The sequence below is a fragment of the Pangasianodon hypophthalmus genome, chromosome 12, assembly GCF_027358585.1.
Source record: "Pangasianodon hypophthalmus isolate fPanHyp1 chromosome 12, fPanHyp1.pri, whole genome shotgun sequence".
Classification (NCBI taxonomy): domain Eukaryota; kingdom Metazoa; phylum Chordata; class Actinopteri; order Siluriformes; family Pangasiidae; genus Pangasianodon; species Pangasianodon hypophthalmus.
This window is the reverse complement of record NC_069721.1, coordinates 11522746-11542009: the sequence shown is the minus strand read 5'-3', so window position 1 is coordinate 11542009 and position 19264 is coordinate 11522746. Positions and strand designations below refer to the sequence as shown.

General features: G+C 38.1%; 3 protein-coding genes across 3 annotated transcripts in view; 1 reads left to right on the top strand and 2 right to left on the bottom strand.

Moving 5' to 3' along the window:
• Positions 1–84: 84 nt before the first annotated feature.
• nbr1a (NBR1 autophagy cargo receptor a) lies at positions 85–9835 on the bottom strand. The gene is made up of 21 exons (XM_026915063.3): positions 9465–9835; positions 8777–8839; positions 8615–8633; positions 7950–7972; positions 7611–7793; positions 7252–7329; positions 6893–7101; positions 6651–6770; positions 6219–6464; positions 5799–5958; positions 5388–5636; positions 4658–4783; positions 4507–4582; positions 4290–4400; positions 3677–3853; positions 3427–3561; positions 2802–3246; positions 2599–2681; positions 2160–2226; positions 1240–1342; positions 85–964 (listed from the first exon to the last, which is right to left on the bottom strand). The coding sequence occupies exons 1-21, from the start codon at positions 9564–9566 to the stop codon at positions 785–787; spliced, it is 2955 nt and encodes a 984-aa protein (XP_026770864.1). The 5' UTR covers positions 9567–9835; the 3' UTR covers positions 85–784.
• Positions 9836–9946: 111 nt separating this feature from the next.
• On the top strand, positions 9947–14933 carry psme3 (proteasome activator subunit 3). The gene is made up of 11 exons (XM_026915435.3): positions 9947–10103; positions 10691–10723; positions 10800–10862; positions 10975–11079; positions 11179–11227; positions 11311–11429; positions 11528–11596; positions 11849–11916; positions 13740–13794; positions 13951–14037; positions 14156–14933. Exons 1-11 carry the CDS (start codon positions 10062–10064, stop codon positions 14234–14236), a joined length of 771 nt encoding a protein of 256 aa, XP_026771236.1. The 5' UTR covers positions 9947–10061; the 3' UTR covers positions 14237–14933.
• skap1 (src kinase associated phosphoprotein 1) overlaps positions 14866–19264 on the bottom strand; it is a 26829-nt gene continuing 22430 nt past the window's right edge. The window contains exon 12 of the mRNA XM_026915434.3: positions 14866–16239. Coding sequence (XP_026771235.1) covers positions 16147–16239 — 93 coding nt within the window. The 3' untranslated portion in view covers positions 14866–16146. The remainder of the gene's footprint in view (positions 16240–19264) is intronic.

Here is a 19264-nt window from a genome sequence, read left to right as displayed (position 1 = left end):
AGAAAGCAGCATAATTTTCTATAGATTGCATTAGATGATCATTTGAAAGATTGTCACAAAAATGAAAGAAATTCCAACCCCAAATTAATATGGAATGCTTTATTTCCTGGACACCAAGAACCACATTTACTTAAGCCATTAGCTCCATGATCACATTGTTATTACACAGAGGACAACCAACAGCTGTTGTCTAGCAAAATTCCGACCAATCACGAGCTATGTTAAGCATGATTCAACAAGTCATTGCACATTTTATGGTTGTTGGAAAACCGCCACCTTAGTGTCACATGGTTCAACATTACAGCAATTAGTGTTATTCAAAATGAGATCATAGAGGTCACGGTGACAAAGCGCATAAATTACTGAAAGTGTTCTTACATATCCTACATCTGATTGGCAATTGTGAAGAGTTTGTAAAAGCATTATTCCCAACCACATGACAATCTCAAGGCAATCTCTCTCACTAGTCTCTGCATCTTATTAGTCACTAAGCACATTAAAGTTTCCAATGTGTTAGAACACTACTGTGCTTGAAGAAATATAGATAAATCAGACAAATAGATCAATTTCTTAGATTTCCCATTCATAATGTGCTAAAAACATATAATTGAAAACTATACAACTGAATAATCGCTCTGTCAGTTAAGTGAGGCAACACTGCTGTATTAAAGCAGTCCTACACTAAACCACAAACCCCTGACTTAAAAAAGAATCACATCTCAACTCGAGTATATTACAGACACCTCCTATATCACTCCTATCGAGGTTACTAATTCCACCATCTTCAATGCCTTGTTGTGTGCCATTCATTGTCGGTCATTTGCACCAACTCATTGACCACGTCCAGTAGATTGTACTGATGCTTCCTCAGCAGCTTCTGGTTTAGCAGCTTGTTACTGAAGCCCATCTCTTGCAGCACAGCTATCAGCGAGGCTTCTTTAGACGCTGGGTCTGCACTGGGCCGCTGAAGGGGAAAAACAGGCCCAAGGTCATTCCCAAGAATGGTACAAAGTGTACACAGAACCTGTGTCAGCAAAATAAATGTTCAACCAGAGGACGCTAAGAGAGAAAAAATTCTCAGGAACTACTAAATTCTACCTTGAGATCTAAAGGTATTAATTATTTTGTCATTTGTGACATTTCACTGCTTATTTCTGGACATGTGCAGTTGGGTGTAAGAGTTAAAAATAAAGTGAAAACAGTAGCAGGTAGGTGTCAAGTTGCTGTGAGTGTAAGTACCTGTGTGGAGCTGCTCTGGCCTGTGAACAGGGCTTTGTAAGCAGATGCTGCCACTGAGAGAGCCCCCTTCACCAGCCCTTCAGTGAGGCCACCATGACGTAGCCTGCAAGCAAAAACAACAGTCACTGGCACGGAAGTGGTCATCAAAACACATCCTTTCACATTAAGAAAAAAATAAAGCACACTAGCTTGTGGGCACAAAGGAAAAATAATTTTTTGTTTGTGCAGCATGCAGGAAGAGCATGGGTCTAGAGCTACTTCCTTTTTACTGCCTTTTTCAAAAAAAACAAAAACCTTAGTGGCACGCATGGGTATGTTGTCAAACTAATCCAAGCTCAGGACAGGTTTTACATGAATTTCAGTTATTTCAGTTATTTAGATACATTAGATATTTACATACAAATGTATTTACACTGTATATAAAAGCACTGCATGCAAAATTAATTCCTAATTGAAGCACATTATACATAGTTTAACAAACTCAGCTTGAGAACTGACTATTGTATCCAGTCAAAGACTCTTGAGGGGAGGCATGTTGCAGATGACAAAATAGGATCAAGGTTCATATTTTTTATTTGAACAAAGTATGTACCCATACTGGGACATTCTATATGTTGCTGTACATGCAAAAGGCCACAGATATTCACAGTTGAATTACGGCTTTTCATTTTTGTGTATTCCTTATGTTTCACTGGAAAAAAAGAGAAGAAACTACCAAATACACCTGAAAACATTTTACCTTAAGATGACCCTTAATGTGGACTCACAGAAAATTATGTGAAAAGCATTTTAATTATGAATATGTAACTCTCAAAAATGACCTCTGGTGATGGAGACCTTTAATCCATGTGGTTAGCAAATTCTTAACCTCCAACAGAAATGCACAGTGTAGATTTAAGTGGGGACTTTAAGACTTTTACCTGGGATCCTGAGAGCTGCATGTCTCAAAGGCACTGGCAGGGGCCTCCAGATGTGCTGATCCTAATCCTGAGACAACAGAGAGATAGATCACCATTCACAAGACACATTGTGAGGGTGAGTCAAACGAAAACTTCAGTGTTTTTATTTTGCATTGTTTTTTGCAAATAGGGGTCATATAATTTTACCACATAATCTCCATTTCGCTCAGTGCAAGCGTTTCAGTGCATAATGAGTGTCCGGATTCCTCTATATAAAAAATTTGATTCAATTTTAATTTATGTTACACTTTTGAAGGTTTTCATTTGATTGGCCATCATATGTTAGAAAATGCTTTCATTTGAAACAGATACATCAATGGTTCCATTTTCAGAAAAGACACTGTCAAGCATTGGAATTATTTAGAGGTGTCATTACTTATGATTTTGTCAGACAACTGACCATTTGTTTTGTTCTCAGGTGGACATGATCTGTTCTCCTCAGATTCCAGTGTTCTAATCTCAGTCACAAAAGGTTGTATTGACCTAAAAAAAAAAAATAATAATAATAAAAATACAAAAGTCAGTATTTGCATACTTACATTCATTTACATTTAATGTAATGAAAAAAGTTAATGAAAAGTTTCTGGTGTACAGTGTTCTGACCTGTGTGTACGGAGAGTTGGGGGTGGTGACAGGGAGACAGGTGCAGGTGCCATTTCAGGAATAAGTGGAGGAGTGTTCAGTATCTGAGAGGTGTACAGCAACCTGTTCACACTGTTTTGCATAAAGGATGTTGGTTCCACTGTCTCCCCCTCTGCGGTGGTCTGGTCCTGTGCTCTCTCAGGCTCTGTTCTACAGGCATTTCCAGGCTGGGACACAGCTGAGCTGTACAGAGAATCTCCCAGGGGTTTGGAGGTATCAAAGCAGTCAGGCAAGACAACAAGGTATTCTTCTGAAGAGGCTGAGGACGCCTGGCTGCTCACCTCATCCCACTCTCCTGCCTCTTCCTCTTTATCCTGATCTTCCTTTTTCACTTCCTCCTCCTCCTCCAGAGCAGCAGGGTCAGTGTAAAGGTTTTCATTAGAGCCAATCAACATTTCTGAAAAAACTGCATATTTAAAAAGAGCACGTCAGTTAACTACATAATGCAACATATGCAATAAAAGGAAGAATGAAGGAATTTCTAACAATGAGTGGCTCTGAACTTTTACACATTTAGTAATTCATTTTATTTATTTTAGAAAAAATGAAAGGCGAGTTACGACTGTGGAATGAAATAGCTTTTCACCTGAGATAGCAGGCTCTTCGAGTATGTTGGGTGGTTGGACTGGGGGTGGAGCTTCTGGCCTCTTAATGATTGGCAGGAGAGGTCTGTCAATCCTCTCTATCAAGGACCTCTCATTAAAGGGGGTGGGGTCATGATCTACAAGAAAGTCAGACAGACAGATGTATTTCTATTTTAGCTACTGAGCAGATATTAGGGAGGAAGAGAAACATCTTTTTTTGTAATGGAATATAACATGCACAGCTGTTCTCACGCTCAGGCCTGCTGTGGTTGGCTCGAACTCGTCGTGGAGGTTTGTGCTCAGGCTCTTCCTCCAGCGTGAGGGACCTAATCACGGTCTCACAGACAAACTGAGTCCCGCTGATGTCATCATCACCTTCATCAGGAACTTGAAGATCCACATTCTCAGAGTGTCTCTGAGGCTGCACAACTAATAAACACACAAGAATGTGTCCTGTCTATGCTTAATATTTAGTATTAATCTTCTAGTAAGCCAGGTGAATAATACTGAGACCTTAGACATATAACATCTTTATTCCTCCAAAAGTGAGTTATTATGAGTTATAATGTTTATTATTGTTTACTAATAATGTTCATTATTTCCATGTTAGTGAACATATGTGAGACATGTTACACCAAAATATTACTTACTACAATCTGACAAATATAATTTGTATCACTTTTTTCACTTGGCTCTTTATCCTAATATCTCAGAATCATGAGATAGAACATTATAAATCTAAGGTTCTGTTGAACCTTGGATATGTTGAATGATGATCTCTTGTGGACTAAAACAGAGCTACCAAAAACAAATTTAACTTCCCTTTACTTTCCAGAGTCACCTTTTAATACTGTGCCATGCTTACCTTGGAGTTTTTTCATGCCTGTGTGCTCTGCATTCTCTTTTACTATGCCCAATCCATGCTTTCCAAATGTAGGTCCGTAATGTGGCACTGGGGACATGCACGGAGTCATATCTATATAAGCAAAAATGAAATAAAAACATCATAATAATAATTAAACAGCTGCCTGTCACAGCCACCATTTTACCCCACAGTGAAATGACAATAATGTAAAACATACCAGCTGGAGTGTTAGCTGGGACCTTCTCCAACTCTTGGACAATATTTATATCCAGCAACTCAAAGGAGAGCAGATCCTTTAATAAAAGAAGACCTGTTTATTACAGTCTTATACACAATAACAACAAATGGCTTTGTTTGTGATCACATACCTGTGCAGTGAGCAGGTCCACAGAGGGAATGTAGTACTCTCTCTTGCTGCTGGAGGACCCCCGGGTGTCATCTCTGGAGCCAGTCCAGCACATCCCATCCATTCCTAGAACACTGTGTTTATTCATCTGTACAGCAAAATAAAATACTTAACAATATTGGCCAAATCATGTACATTGACTTATATTTGTAAAATTCATAGAACGTATTTTGTAGACTTCGTTGAACCATTGATTATGGTCAACAGTGCATCCAGTTACAACATTTCTGGATAAAACTATTTCAGTTACCAACAAGTCAACATACAGTGGGGTCCAAAAGTCTGAGACCACATGGAAAATCTGGGATATTTTTTTTCCATTTGAAATCGGAAATAAGGAGAAGGTTTTGGAATTCTGAAATATTTAAAACAAAGAAAGTAAATATTCAATATTTTAAATATTTAATATGTAAGATTCTGCACTATTTCTAGGTCCCTATTTAAATGCAAGCAAATTTTTGATATTGACCATGTTAACTGCTTTGTACAAAAGGTCAGATTTTCCTCATGCCCAATCTCTTCTATAGAAGCATGTGTTCAGACAACACTCTGACGGATTTGATCTAAAATGAAACATAAGGTTTTGTATTAAATTAGAAAAGAATGCAAAACCGAAGCATTTTCACTAGTAGTCTCAGACTTTTGGATCCCACTGTAGTTTTTAATTAATCAGAAAGAGATGCAGTACTCACAAATACTTTGCTGGAGTGGGAGTTGAGTTTCTGGCCTGAGCTGGGGACTACTACGATGCTGCACCACACTCGCGGGCCAAACTGCACGCCGCAGTGTGCCAGGCGCCAGTGGGAGGTGTAGGTGCCCTCTAGCATGGGCGCCACAAATGCCACATTCACCATACCAACCTGGCCTGGCTTGAGGAAGGGCACCGCCACCTCTTTCTGCTCCTGTGACTCCAAGGCCAGGTTTCCCCACATGAACTTCAGCTATTGAGACAAATACACATGGCCCACATGCAAGCAAAGCAACACAAACAAAACTCACACAAGAACGAGTGGAAGCAGGTGATTTGCACCACTCTTTGGCCACAATATGAAAAATGCATGGCTATTGTTTTACTGAATGTAAATACTCCATTGTTATAATACCTTTGTGTCAGAAGTCCAGCTGATGTTCCCAGTATTCCTCATCTTCCAGTACTTGATGAACTTGGTGCCAGGCTCCAGACATGTTCCGTCTGGTAGATTCTCGTCCAGAAACAAGGCTGTCATTGTGGGCACCAAGGTGGAGCAGGAGACCTTGGGACCCCTGGTTTGAGTGTACAGAGCATTGTGAGTACAGCTTTGACTCAGCTTCTGTCTTTTTCTTGAAGCTCAAAGCAAAAAAGTTTTTTTTTCCCTAAAAAAACGATGCAATACAATAAAGGCAGCGGGTGCATTTGAGGTAGTTCCATCCACTTGCCAGCGATAAACGCAACTATAACAGACAATGAGATAATCTTGATAAAGACTGTTCTAGGCTGGGGAGGTAGGTCACCCAGCCATGAGCCCTCTCACTATGGCCCTTACTCTGGACTGGAGGCCTGAGGCTCTGAGCCTGGGGCTGCAGCTGCACCAGGAGCAGGGGCAGGAGCAGGAGCAGGGCCAAGACCTGAGCTGCTGGTGCCATTGGTGGCTCCACTCCACAGCAGGCCTCTCTTCTCCAACCGCAGCTTCTTCTTAATCTCCTTCACTTCGGCCTTCAGCTGCCTCCGCTCAGCTTTCAGACGCTGGCGCTCAGCCTTGCGGACAGTCCTGTCTCCACGCCGCAAGAACCTGAGAGAACAAAGCACAAACATCATTAGCCAAACCAATCATAGGCCATATCAGTACTCACATGAGGACTCTAAGGATATACCTTCACAATATATTCATATTTTTAATTACCAAACCCTGACAGAACTAAAGGAAATCACAATCTTGCTAAGTAATGAGCTATTTGAGCAGTTCAGCTGAACTTGCCTGGGCTCTGGAGTCACTCCCCGTTCTGGGACAGACAAGGGGGTCCTTGTTCTCTTTAAGTTGTGACTGGGGTCATGTTTGTGACTGCATGGCTCGCACAAGATGCAAGAGGGACACACGCTGAACAAATTAACAAAAACTGGTCTTTTATTCTACTCAAAGTAAATGACAATTAAAATAACAAGAAACACAGAACTGACTTTGACAAAAATTTTGAGAGAAGGTTTGAAACACTCTCGCACCTGCAGTGATATCCTCCTCCAGTGGCTGGTCCCTTGCAGCTGCTGCAGTTAGGTGTCGAGGTCCTCTGTGTTGTGGAACTGACTATAGCCATCTGTGTCCCAGAAGTTCTGGGCTCTTCTGGGGGATCAGAGGCTCTGTGTGTACAGCACTGGCCAGAAAATTCACTACACATCTTATCCACAACCTCCCTCACTACCTGATCTTTGAACTGGGTAGACAGGGAAGATAAATGTAACATCGTTAACATTATTAACTTTACATTTATAATGTAAGGGAAGATAAATAACATCATTTATAAATTCTGCAAATTCTGCATAATTCCATAGACTTTGGATAATGACATATAGAGTGCACATACTCTGTCCATGTAAGATTTGAACCACGCAGGGACAGCCTCCTCTTCAACCTTATTCACTTTATTTTCCTTCACAACCACCTACAAATAAAAACAATTTATTTAAAAACAGCCAGAATTGTCAAATTAAGCTTTACAATAGGGCTGCAATGATTAATCAACAAAACCAATGATAACAATATCATAGCTCAAGACAGAATAATTACAGATTATGTATTAGCAAGGATTAGGGAAAAAATGGTACGAGATGGACAAATAAGAGTTAAAAATAGAGGAGGTGTTCCATATTAATTTTCCTCATTTACATATGAGCTCGTTTTCAGTAGAAATTATAAGTATTATAAGTAGCAAGAAGTTCTTACCGAGTCCCGCTCGGGGGTCACCTGTGTCTCCTTGTCTGCCATTTTTACTCTGGCACGATATGGTGGTGCTGGTCTGGGATCAATTCTGAGTTCTTTTACTTCAGCTTTAACAGGCCCACCTTCAGCCTGGCCTTTCATCTTATACACATTCATGTGTAGCTGGTTGGCTTGCTTGAATGCACTCTAAATGGAATATGTTACAACTATGTTTAATTTAATAACATTTATTTGACACATAAAAGTTATAAATTTGCAGATTCAATGATTTGCAATGATCTACTATGATCACTCTGATATTTAAGAAAGGAAATGCAACAAGATGAAACATCATGTTTTTACCTTTAAAGCCTCTGTATACTCATCTGATGAAAAACATGGCAAAATGAGAAGAGATCTTTGTTAGCATATGTATGTAAATGTATATATATATATATATATATATATATATATATATATATATGTGTGTGTGTGTATATATATATATATATATATATATATATATATATATATATATATATATAAATAAAACACACACACGGTTAACAGTCTTTAGCAAAATGTATTCCAAAATTTTTCACGCGTTGTTTATATTTTATATTTTTTCAGATAGCCTTTAAGAATACCTTTGACAAGAGAACAACGTATTGAAATCATTCTCATGGCTGGATTGCGAAGCTGTCACAAGGTTGCAATGGACATGTAATTACATGCATAACACCAGATGTGTTAACACGAGTTCATCATGAGTGGGACACACAATTCTGTAGAGGATGTTTCGTAAATAAAGTCACATTTTGCTAAAAAGTGTTAATTTCCCCTATTTATGGAGACTTTTGGAACACCCTGTGTATATAGGTATATATGTATATACATATGTGCGTGTGTGTGTGTGTGTATGTATATATATATATATATATATATATATATATATATATATATATATATAAAGTGACTATTTACAGCAATCCCAAAAAAAGACATACAAACCAGATACAATCACATACCTTGGCTGTTTATTGATATCTGTAAAATTAAGTGTACAATAATATTAAGAGACAATGCAATCCAATACCATAGTAACTATTTTAATGCTTTTTAATGAATCAGCTTGATCATAATTCGTGTGGATCATAACATGTGACTGAAAGAACTAGACTAATGCTTACCTCTTCATTGTCCTCGTCAAAATATTTAGCTTGAAAATGGCATAAGCCGAAAGTAGTTTTAATCTAAGGGTAATAAAAAAAGAATTGTGGGGGTGAGCCAAGTGAGTAAACAATCAGCACCATTTACTGACTGATACTGAAAGCGACCTTGAGCTTGGGAAAGATGCTATAAAAACAGATAAGAAGAAGAAGAAGAAGAAAAAGAAGAAGAAAGATACATGTATATTATTATTGTATATATTATTATTATTATTATTATATAAAGGCGTAGCTTTTAGACTAAGTGCTAGTGAGAAAACAGTCCCAGTTACTGTGATTCACGCTTATGTAGTCATCAGAGCAGTGTGACTCAGACCAGATGACACTAATAACACAGACGCCTTCACGCGGAAAATTTTTAAAAACTGTTACTTTACATTAGAAATTGAACACCTGACATTCAGCAATGTTTTCCCGCAAAGTTAGCAGGCGAACACTGGTCTGTTTATGTAGGCCTCGCTCTCGGCCTTCTGGGACAGTGACTGCGTCCAAACCTGCATACTACCGTACTAAATAGTAGGTCAAAACAGACCGCCATCTACGGTAACATACTATTCTAATATACTATGTAGGACGGTAGTAGGCGCTTTCGGATATGGTCCCAGATACGCCACCGAGTACAACCAGCGCGTTTATGCAGGCAGCTTACCCAGGCCTCTACTGTCTCCCACTGCGCTTTGTCTGTATCCACAACGGGAAACTTCTTCACGCTCCCACGGAAATTCACTTTGACGGTAACTGGGTGATTCATGATGGTTAGTCGGAATTACACAAGATATCCAATTTGTGATTACAACAATTTAATTTAACATTGTAAAGCCAACATTATAATCGGCCCTGTCTGTCTAGTCGCTCTCTTGTTGTTTACATCGTTTAACATGTACACTCCCCCGTGCACACGTAACAGGAAATATGTCATTTCTTCCTTACGTTTTTCTTTGGTTTATTATATGCAAAGTAAACGATACGGTGGAAAAATTACATTGTAATATAATGTTATAACATCATATACATATTATCAGTAGATGTATCTGGCATGTCATTACGTGAAATTGTAATTACTGCAAAAGAAAAGAGCTTGATTTGCGCATGCGTATAATGTATATCGTCATTGCGTCGCTTATTTTTCAACGTCATCTTCCAGCGCGTGAGTTACCTTGTGGCTGACAGTCAGCAGTAAGCCACACGGTTAGTTAATGCTGTTAAGACAATCCGTAGCTTTTCTCAGTTATTGACTGAAAAAAAAATGTCTTCACTTTTAAAGGTGGACAGTGAAATCAAGTCAAAGGTAAGCCGGTCAGGTTTCATTGTTAATATATTTTTAGGTGGAAGCCAAATATTATCGATTGTTAGCAGGCTAACAAACTGTAGCTGGCAAAGCCGGCGTGCGTGTGATACATCCAGCGAGCTAAGGCTAGTTAGCTACATTTCCCGCCCGCCATCACCGATAATTCTTCAATTACAAAATATTTTTCTCGCTTGCCGTTTGGTCGTATTTAGACCCATATAGTTGCCGTATCGCAGACGTGAGTTAATGTGTGAAAATTTTTATTGTGCGTGAAACTGTGTAGTATGTACTGCCCATCTGTTGTTCATTAGCCGGCTAGCCGCGTTGCTTCACGATGTCGTACCTTCACTTGCTCTCGCGTCTGCTACAAAACAGATTTAGCTAACCAGTCGTACAGCGGTGTTTGGTAACAGTCTACTAAAGAACGCTAGATAGTCTGAGCCCTTTGGTTATTATTAAACCAGCCAAGCAGGAAAATTCTTCCAGTTCAGACAAAACACAAAACGATTTTTAACCAGTTGTCAGTTTAACCACTATTATGTTGAATTTTATCAACTTGTAGCTAATGTTTTGTGTTTTCACTATAGGTTGATGTTTTCAGGGAACGAATCACATCAGAGGTGAGTCACAGATCTTAGCAATCACAAGGAAACATTTCTTTGGCTGCCTCTGACTCTTATTTATTTCTAAATCTAGGCAGAAGATCTGGTGGCAAATTTCTTCCCTAAAAAATTATTAGAATTGGACCAGTTTCTGAAGGCAAGAGATTATTTATTTCCAAGTGAAGCTCTTGCTCATAATTGAAATCAAATTTGTGGTTAATTCTGTAGATCACCATTAAATTATATTAACAATAGTCATTTCTTTTCAGGATCCTGTAATAAATATCCGTGAACTGAAAGAAATCCATTCTGAGATAAACTTGGCTGTACCAGATCCAATTCTGCTTACCGACATCCATGATGGACTTGAGGGAGTAAGTGATTTACTTTATATAATACTTCATTCATTCAACTTTTTTTTTTTTAACTTTTAATGTTAACACTGAGTTAACCACTTATCGTTCCATTAACAGCAAAATGCCAAGAAGCGAAAACTTGAAGATGGTGCCGGAGATGACAAAGGTGAGTTCTGCAGTGCGTAAGCTCGCTGGCTTTTATTGTAAAAGTCTCTTGTAAGTCACACAGCATCCTCTCCTCATATGTAGTTGGTGGGACCAAGGTGTATATAATGCCTGGTGGAATGATGAAAAGCAATGGCAAGCTGGTGGACCTGATCGAGAGGGTTAAGCCTGAGATCAGAACCCTCATAGAGAAATGCAACACTGTAGGTCCACGTTCTCATCATCATCAGCAGACATTATCATAATAACTTGCTCCTACAGAACATTTTGTGTATTTGTATGTTATTTATGTATGTTTTAGGTCAAGATGTGGGTGCAGTTGTTGATTCCAAGAATAGAAGATGGCAACAATTTTGGCGTTTCAATCCAGGTATAATAAAATTAATAAAAACAACATGGACTAGTGCAGAAGTAGTAGAATGGAAAATTACCTACAATGTAGAAGTTAACAAGTGATAAAGCCATTCTGTTATTAATCCCAGCAAAGTGTAAATAGTTTGATTGTGGAATGTGCAGGCAGTAAGTGTAATTTACTAAATAATTTGCATAATATGCTTGACGTATTAAGTTAAAGTGTTGAGTATTGAAAGGATTATTAGTGACTAACTGGTGTTACTTACAGGAGGAGACTGTGGCTGAGCTCAGAACAGTGGAGGGAGAGGCAGCCTCTTATCTGGACCAGATATCCAGGTACTCCCCTCATCTTATTTCTAGTCATGGTCAGACCTAATGATGCTTTTGTGTTTGTTGACATATTGAATTTAAGTCACATTCACCAAAACACAAACCTCTATTTTTGATGCTTGAAGGAACTAACATATATTTTGATGTTACTGAACATCTTCACTGCATTATGGCTGTTTATTGGAACCCTAGAGCTATTTTTGTTTTCTGAACTTTCCAATGGCAGGAACACATTAGACCCAAGTTAGCATTTGTATCAGGTTATCAGTTGTTGAAGGTTGGATTAAACCCATTCAAATCGAGTAACTTTTATGATGGTGGATTATGATTCCTTGTATATATGTGTGTGTGTGTGTGTAATAAATATATATATATATATATATATATATATATATATATACACACAATATAACAAACAAATAAATAAAAATAATCACATACCCCTGTCTAAGTGTCCTGGACCCCACTCTGACAACCACCATGTTAGAGTGCTTATTTCTATAAAGGCAAAGGACATTTACTGTTATTATCAATTTATTGTGCAGGCCTACCGAGCGTGCAGCAGTTGCCTTGGCAACACTGCTGCGCTTCTAATTCTGTGCATCACGTTTGTATATTCATAACTGTTGCGAGAAAACGTCATAACTTTTTTTTATTGTTATTATTATTTTGCACCATTTGAAAATGCTAGCTGTCTTTTACACTGTGTGAACAGTTCGTGACAAATCAACCCATTGGCGTAGTCCAAAATTATGTGGAATGAAATCGCGTACATCTGTTGGCTGTTAATTCTGTCCTTCTGGCCTCTGTTTCTAAGGACACTACACAAACATCAACATTACACAATTTACAAGCAACCAAAATACCTTTTTACTTCTCTGAACATACAAAAGTAAGACAAAAAACCTAGTCACTTAGTGTCACCTTTTTATTTTTATTTTTTTATTATTACCATCTAACATCCTCTTATGTTGGATACATTTCCCCAACTGTTCATTGTTGCTGGTTATTTATAGTAACTTGATTACTGTTTTTGGTGTCAGCGTCTGGTATCAGTTTTGGTGTCAGTAGCAGATTCGTGAACTGTTGTCTAAGGTAATTTGAGACATTCCCTGGACAGTTTCACAGAGGGGATTGGACCGGTTTGGCTTACTGTCCAGTCCAGCTAACATGACAACTGTAATTATGGTGGTTGTTATATAATTTTTTTTTTTTTTTTTCTTTTTTCTTCTTCAACCAAATAATGTCTTTATCATTGGCATGATGAATGGTTTATATAAGGCAGGAAAAACTTGCGCTGACACTGAAGAGGGGAGATGGAGATCTATCAGGACAGGTGTCATTTTTGTCTGCATCATGTGAAAGCTTGTAAGGATAACTGACTAGTGGTGTTTTCTTACTCCATTTTGTATTATCCTTAGAAGCAGCACAGTGAGGACCTTAGATGTTTTACCTGATGTGTTTTTTCTTCAAATTGAATTTTCCCAGTCATGTAAACTTTCTAGTTGATGAACTTCTTAATGCTTTTTTCTAAATTTCCGATATCTTTGGAATGTTGCAGTGTAAATTTATAATAGCATGTTTTTTTTTTCTTTCAAACATTAGGACTTCTAGAGATTATGGCTAGATGAGCCAGGGTCACATTTAATGTGGTCTGTACTGTTACTTTAAAATCAAACTTTGTGCTCTAATCAAGCCATGAATTTTAAATTTTCTGGTCATTTCACTCAATATTTTGATTTCGTTTTATTTTTTCTGAATGTGTATTTTGGTCACAGTTAAAGATGGACTTGAACAGTGTCTCTTTGTTCTCTTTTTCTTATATGCAGATACTACATCACAAGAGCAAAGCTAGTTTCCAAAATAGCAAAATATCCACATGTGGTAAGTAGTATCTTTTATAAACAGTGTGTGCAGTGTGTAAGCAATTTTTTGCTGGTTTGAATTTAAAAATGGATTCTCCTGGTTTTGTCTCTCTCTTTTTTTTTTCTTTTTTTTTTTTTTTTTTATATATATAAATCTGAATTTTTTATTTAACAGGAGGACTATAGGCGCACAGTAACAGAGATTGACGAGAAGGAGTACATAAGTCTCAAGATCATAGTCTCAGAACTGAGAAATCAATATGTAAGTTTTCAGAAAAACTACAGAATGTATTTCCTTATTTCACTTTGCGTATGTTTTGTGTGCTTGAGGCGTGGCTTTGTGGTGCTGTGCCAGTGAGCAGTTTGAACTTGTTTCACAGGTAACTTTGCATGATATGATCCTGAAGAACATTGAGAAGATAAAACGACCACGAAGCAGCAATACGGATGCTCTCTACTAAGAATGCTCACCTTCTGATCTTCTAATCCTTTTTGTCCATGGGACTAGTTGGAACCTTTTGGACTGGTTATGGTGCAGTTATGAACCCGTTAAAACCAGGCCAAGACAAGCCAGCTCCATCGGGCCGTTAACGGAACTGTAATATATGATCATTATTTTAAACCCTTTAAAAAAAAAAATCAAATCCCTATCAATTTCCTAGTGGACAGTGTTAATGTGTGGAGAGTCTGAATTTGCATCATGAGGAGGTTGCCTCGGTTGTTTTTCTTATTTAATTGAACAAATATCTTAACATTGGGGTTTCTTTTATCTCTCACAAAACCAAATGCAAAGTAGCACTGTTTTGGGGGGATCTAAGGCATTTTACATGTTTTAGACTCAGTTTAGTGACTGTGAATGTAAGACACAAAAAGGCTCGTCTGATGATTGGTTTCTACAGTTGTGTTACGAAGTTCTTATCGATGCTGTATTTTACTTATTTCACTCTGTTCATCTAATATATAAATGTAGTCCAAGATGAACAGCTGTACTTGTGCATCATTTTACATTCACTGAGTTAGATCTTATTTCATTGGTGCAATGCAGATATTTTACCTTATTTTTGACCTACCAAATTCCCAAAGCTTCATATGCCTCTTATTTTTGTCCAGTTTTAAGAGATGTGTTTTGCTGAATAAAATGTCTTTTTTTTTTCTTCAGTGTGTTAATTAATGATTTCAGTCCCCAGTTCCCAACGTAAGTGAGAAATATCAACAGCTAGACCCATATTATGAAGATTTGTTCTTGTTTGTTTTAAATTAAGAAGACCAGTGTTATTCAACTGAAGATGAATGAATTAATTATTAAAGTTTGCAAAAAATATTGCAACAGGTTGGTTGGAGAAAAACATTCCAAAAAATATTCTATATGCAGTCATAGTCTGTTGCACAGAGCAGGCTGGAGCAATTCAGTTTGTGCCCAGTAGATGGCATATATACTGCCAACATTAGGTTGGACTCTTTGATAGCATTATCTATATAAATTACTATGTACATAGATATAGATAACTATCTATCTCTGTTTATCAAGAGATAGATAGATATACACTCACTGACCACTTTATTAGGAACACATGCACACCTCATTCATGTAATTTTCATGTGGTGGTAGTACAAACCAAAACATCATGCAGATACAGGTCAAGAGCTTCATGCATTCATTCTGATGGAAACAAATGTGATCTCAATGACTTTGACCTTGGCATGGTTAATAGTGCCAGATGGGCTGATATGAGCATTTCAGAAACTGTTAATCGTTTGGGGTTTTCACGCACAATGGTATGAAAAACATCCAGCGAGCAGCAGGAAGGATACAGTAACTCAAATAACCACTTTTTACAACCATGATGAGCAGAAAAGCATCTCAGAATGAAGAACATGTCAAATGTTGGAGCGGATGAGCTATAAGCAACAGAAGACCACATCCTTTTTTTCACTGAGCAGGTATACTGGATGAGAAATTATATACTGTATATAATGATAAATTCTCAGGTTAATACATCCTACAACAGGAGTTTATAAGTTAAATTAATTGAGGCACTTTTACATAGTTCTCTCTGACCACAACAGTTTTTTAAAGCAGACACAAACATTCAGCATTAATCCCTGCTGTTATTTAATTTTCTGTTGTTAAAAGATGTCAGTGTTGGGAGAATGTTGGCCATGATATTCACTGCACACTAATTTAAAAGTTTCCGATTATCTACACGATGTGTTGTTTATTGCTTATAAAACAACAATCTTGTGTGTAAAATATCATCTTCTGTTCAGTGAGTTGTAGTATGTCGGTGATGCATCTGTGGTGATTTTGGTGAGGCTTGAAGATTGTTCAGGGTTCATGCCTAAGAACTGGGGCTGTACCTACTTTAACAGCTTAAATAATGTACGCAGGGTGCAAGAAGTCTTTGGGTACAATGCCAATATCACCATTCAGCTCACCAACCCACCAGCCATAGATGTTGTACTCCTAGGATAGAAACAGATCCAGAGGCCATGTAAGGATATATACCATCATTATACATCTGGAGGTAAATAGTAAAAATGAATAATGAATATATATATATATATATATATATATATATATATATATATATATATATATATATATAAAGTACTCCAAAGCTAAGTATAAATGGTAAATATGGTATAAATGCACAGAATATAACTTGCTTATTTGTATTTCTAGGTATGTGTACTTAATCTCTCTAATGTACATAATCCTAAAATACTAGTACTGATAGTAGTGTTGCATGTACTGTATTTTATATACAATAAGAAAAGATCTGCAACTTTTTCTCTTTACTGGCTATAAAAATACCCAGAAGTAAAAAAAATCCATTCTTGAGTTTTATCTCGTACTTCTGTTAACTACTTGAGTATTGAGCAAAAATTACACCTTTATTGTATTTCATAGAAAAAAACAGGAAAGAGCCCATCAAATTTATAGGGACATCGTAATAGGCTAATAGAATAGATAGGGATAGTTAACCTCCTGGTCCATGGTGAATCTAGAGTCTATCCTGGAAACACTGGGCATGATGCAGGAATACACCCTGGATGGTACCCCAGTCTATCCCAGGGCACCATGCACGTGCAAACACACTCACACTTAGGGGCAATTTATCTTAGCCAGAGTTACCTACTGGCATGTTTTTAGGAGGAAACTCCACACAGACAGTATCCTGAGCTCAGGATCAAACTGGGGACCCTGGAGTAATGCTACCTGCTTCACCACTATGCCACCACATTGACCCCTACCTAGATAGCAATGCCAATCTGGAAAAAGTACTTTCAGATTAACAAATTAAAACCAGCACAAAAAAATCTCTATCTGATGATGATGAGCTTTCATTGTTTTTCTTTTATTCCTGGATAGGATTATTTTGTGGGAAAAAAAAATTGTCTCATAAATTTTTATATCAGGTTTGAAAACATCAATAAATGTCAAAAGAGAAACCAGGGCAAATTAGTAATATACTCTACAAATGTATAATGCACAGGCAACTTGCATAGTAAGTTGCAGAGACTTAAAAAATGCATATCAGACTGGATCTAGTCATGACAACAAAGCATACACACACACACAGTCATTTAAGCATTACAAACAGCCTTGTCTAATATGGATTTTACTCAAGATGTATGTAGCAACACCTCTTGAAAAAAAATCTACAGCAGACAATCGAGGAAATGGATTCTTTGACAAACAATCATTCAGAAGTATGCATTTCATATCACATTATTAATGCAAGAAGCAATGTGACACAAGGCAGGTTTGGCAATTTTAGGATAAGATTATAAGCATTTCAGCTTGATGGCCTTGACACCTTCTCTGGGCAACATCTGAGCAAAACAGTGCTATCACCTAATTAGTTATTGGCTTGAAACTGCTCATTACTCCAACTAGACGATGTGTTCCCTCTGGTTATTAATCAGACCCCAGCAAGGCGAGGGGCTTGGCACTTATGAGCAACTAGTGGACATAGTCCCAGTCCTGGCTTATGAAAAATGGACATAGAGAAGGGTGGTATTATCAATGTGATGGCTGGAGAACACGGAGATGGAGTGATGGGGAGAGACTGAGACTGTGTTCAGAGTGCTTTAGCATTCCACAAGCACACGCAGTACATTTAGATGTGATGAGCTTGTCATCCATCCAGCGCCTGCAGAGGAGAGTGGGAACTAATTACCATCTCCTCACACACAGCGCCGCAAGCCTAATGTAGTCTTCAGCCCATGCAGACGAGCTGCTCTAATGATGTCAGGAGGAATGAATTCCAAGCAGGGGAATAATCTAATGGGGCTACCAGCATCAACATTACCATTGCATATGAGACTTCTGTGAACTCATGAGTTTTGTTTCAGAGCATCTAGCCAAAGTTGATTGAATGTGAGTGAAAGTGAGGGACAGACAGAGTTGAGAGAAAAGATTAAAAAAAAAAAAACTCACCCTCTCTCCAGGGACTGCTGCAGGGCTGTTCTCCCTTTTGACATGAATCAAAGTTAATTTTACCTCTTCTTAAATTTTTGATTATCGACCACACCATTTTAACGTAGGTCTAAATTACACTGAATGTTAATGACTGTTGCTTCTTGCCACCCATTATGGAGGTTCCACAGATTTACACAACCACTCTAATGATGGCAGAGTGAAGCTAAGACAGACTGTATTTCTCTGACAGTTATCAAGTCTCAATCACACTAGTCGTCTTTCATTGCTTATTCTGTCTCTTCTCTTTTTTTCAGTAGTTTTCATCTACTGGAAATAGTGCACACATCTGCGAGTAAGAGGTTTTTGAGTGAGAAACAAAATGTAGAATGATGGGCTCATCTGAATGTGAATTTGTTCGTAATGCTATTGCTATTTACTATCAGAGTCAACCTTGAAGAGGTTATGAACAAATCCATCACATCCTCTCATGTCAGTGACAGAGGAGGAGAGGTGTGTTCCACTTTGACCTGTGTGTAGGCACATCTCATAGAGGCTATAAAATGCCAGTGTGTGCCACTTAGGGTGGTATGAGTGAATGAAACAGTGTAGCACTGCCGATGACCTCTGTGTGACTGCTCTTTCGGAGACGGGTGGGGTTGGCACGGGGAGCAGCAGAGAGTGGGTGTTGCTATGGCAACACCTGCAGTCTGCAGCGTGTGGCTGATATCATTTATTTCTCACTCAGGGGGCTGGCGAGCGCTGGTATTCAAATGGGTCCATCACTCTCAGGCAGCCGGGGAACAGACTGGCAGCTAATGATGCCTTCAAAAGGAGCGGCTTAACTAGAGAAATGTCATATGGCATATGACAAGGTGAAGAGTAGCTCATGTGTGTAACACACTACAGCAGCCAGGCAACCAAATACAGACTTCTTATCCATCCTTCCATCCCATTTCTCTATATCTCTTTTCTATCTAATCCATCTCTCTTGCTCTCCTTTTTTTTTACTGTCTCTCTTCCTCTTTTTCATTGGTTCTCTACCATTTTCTTTATCATCTTCTAG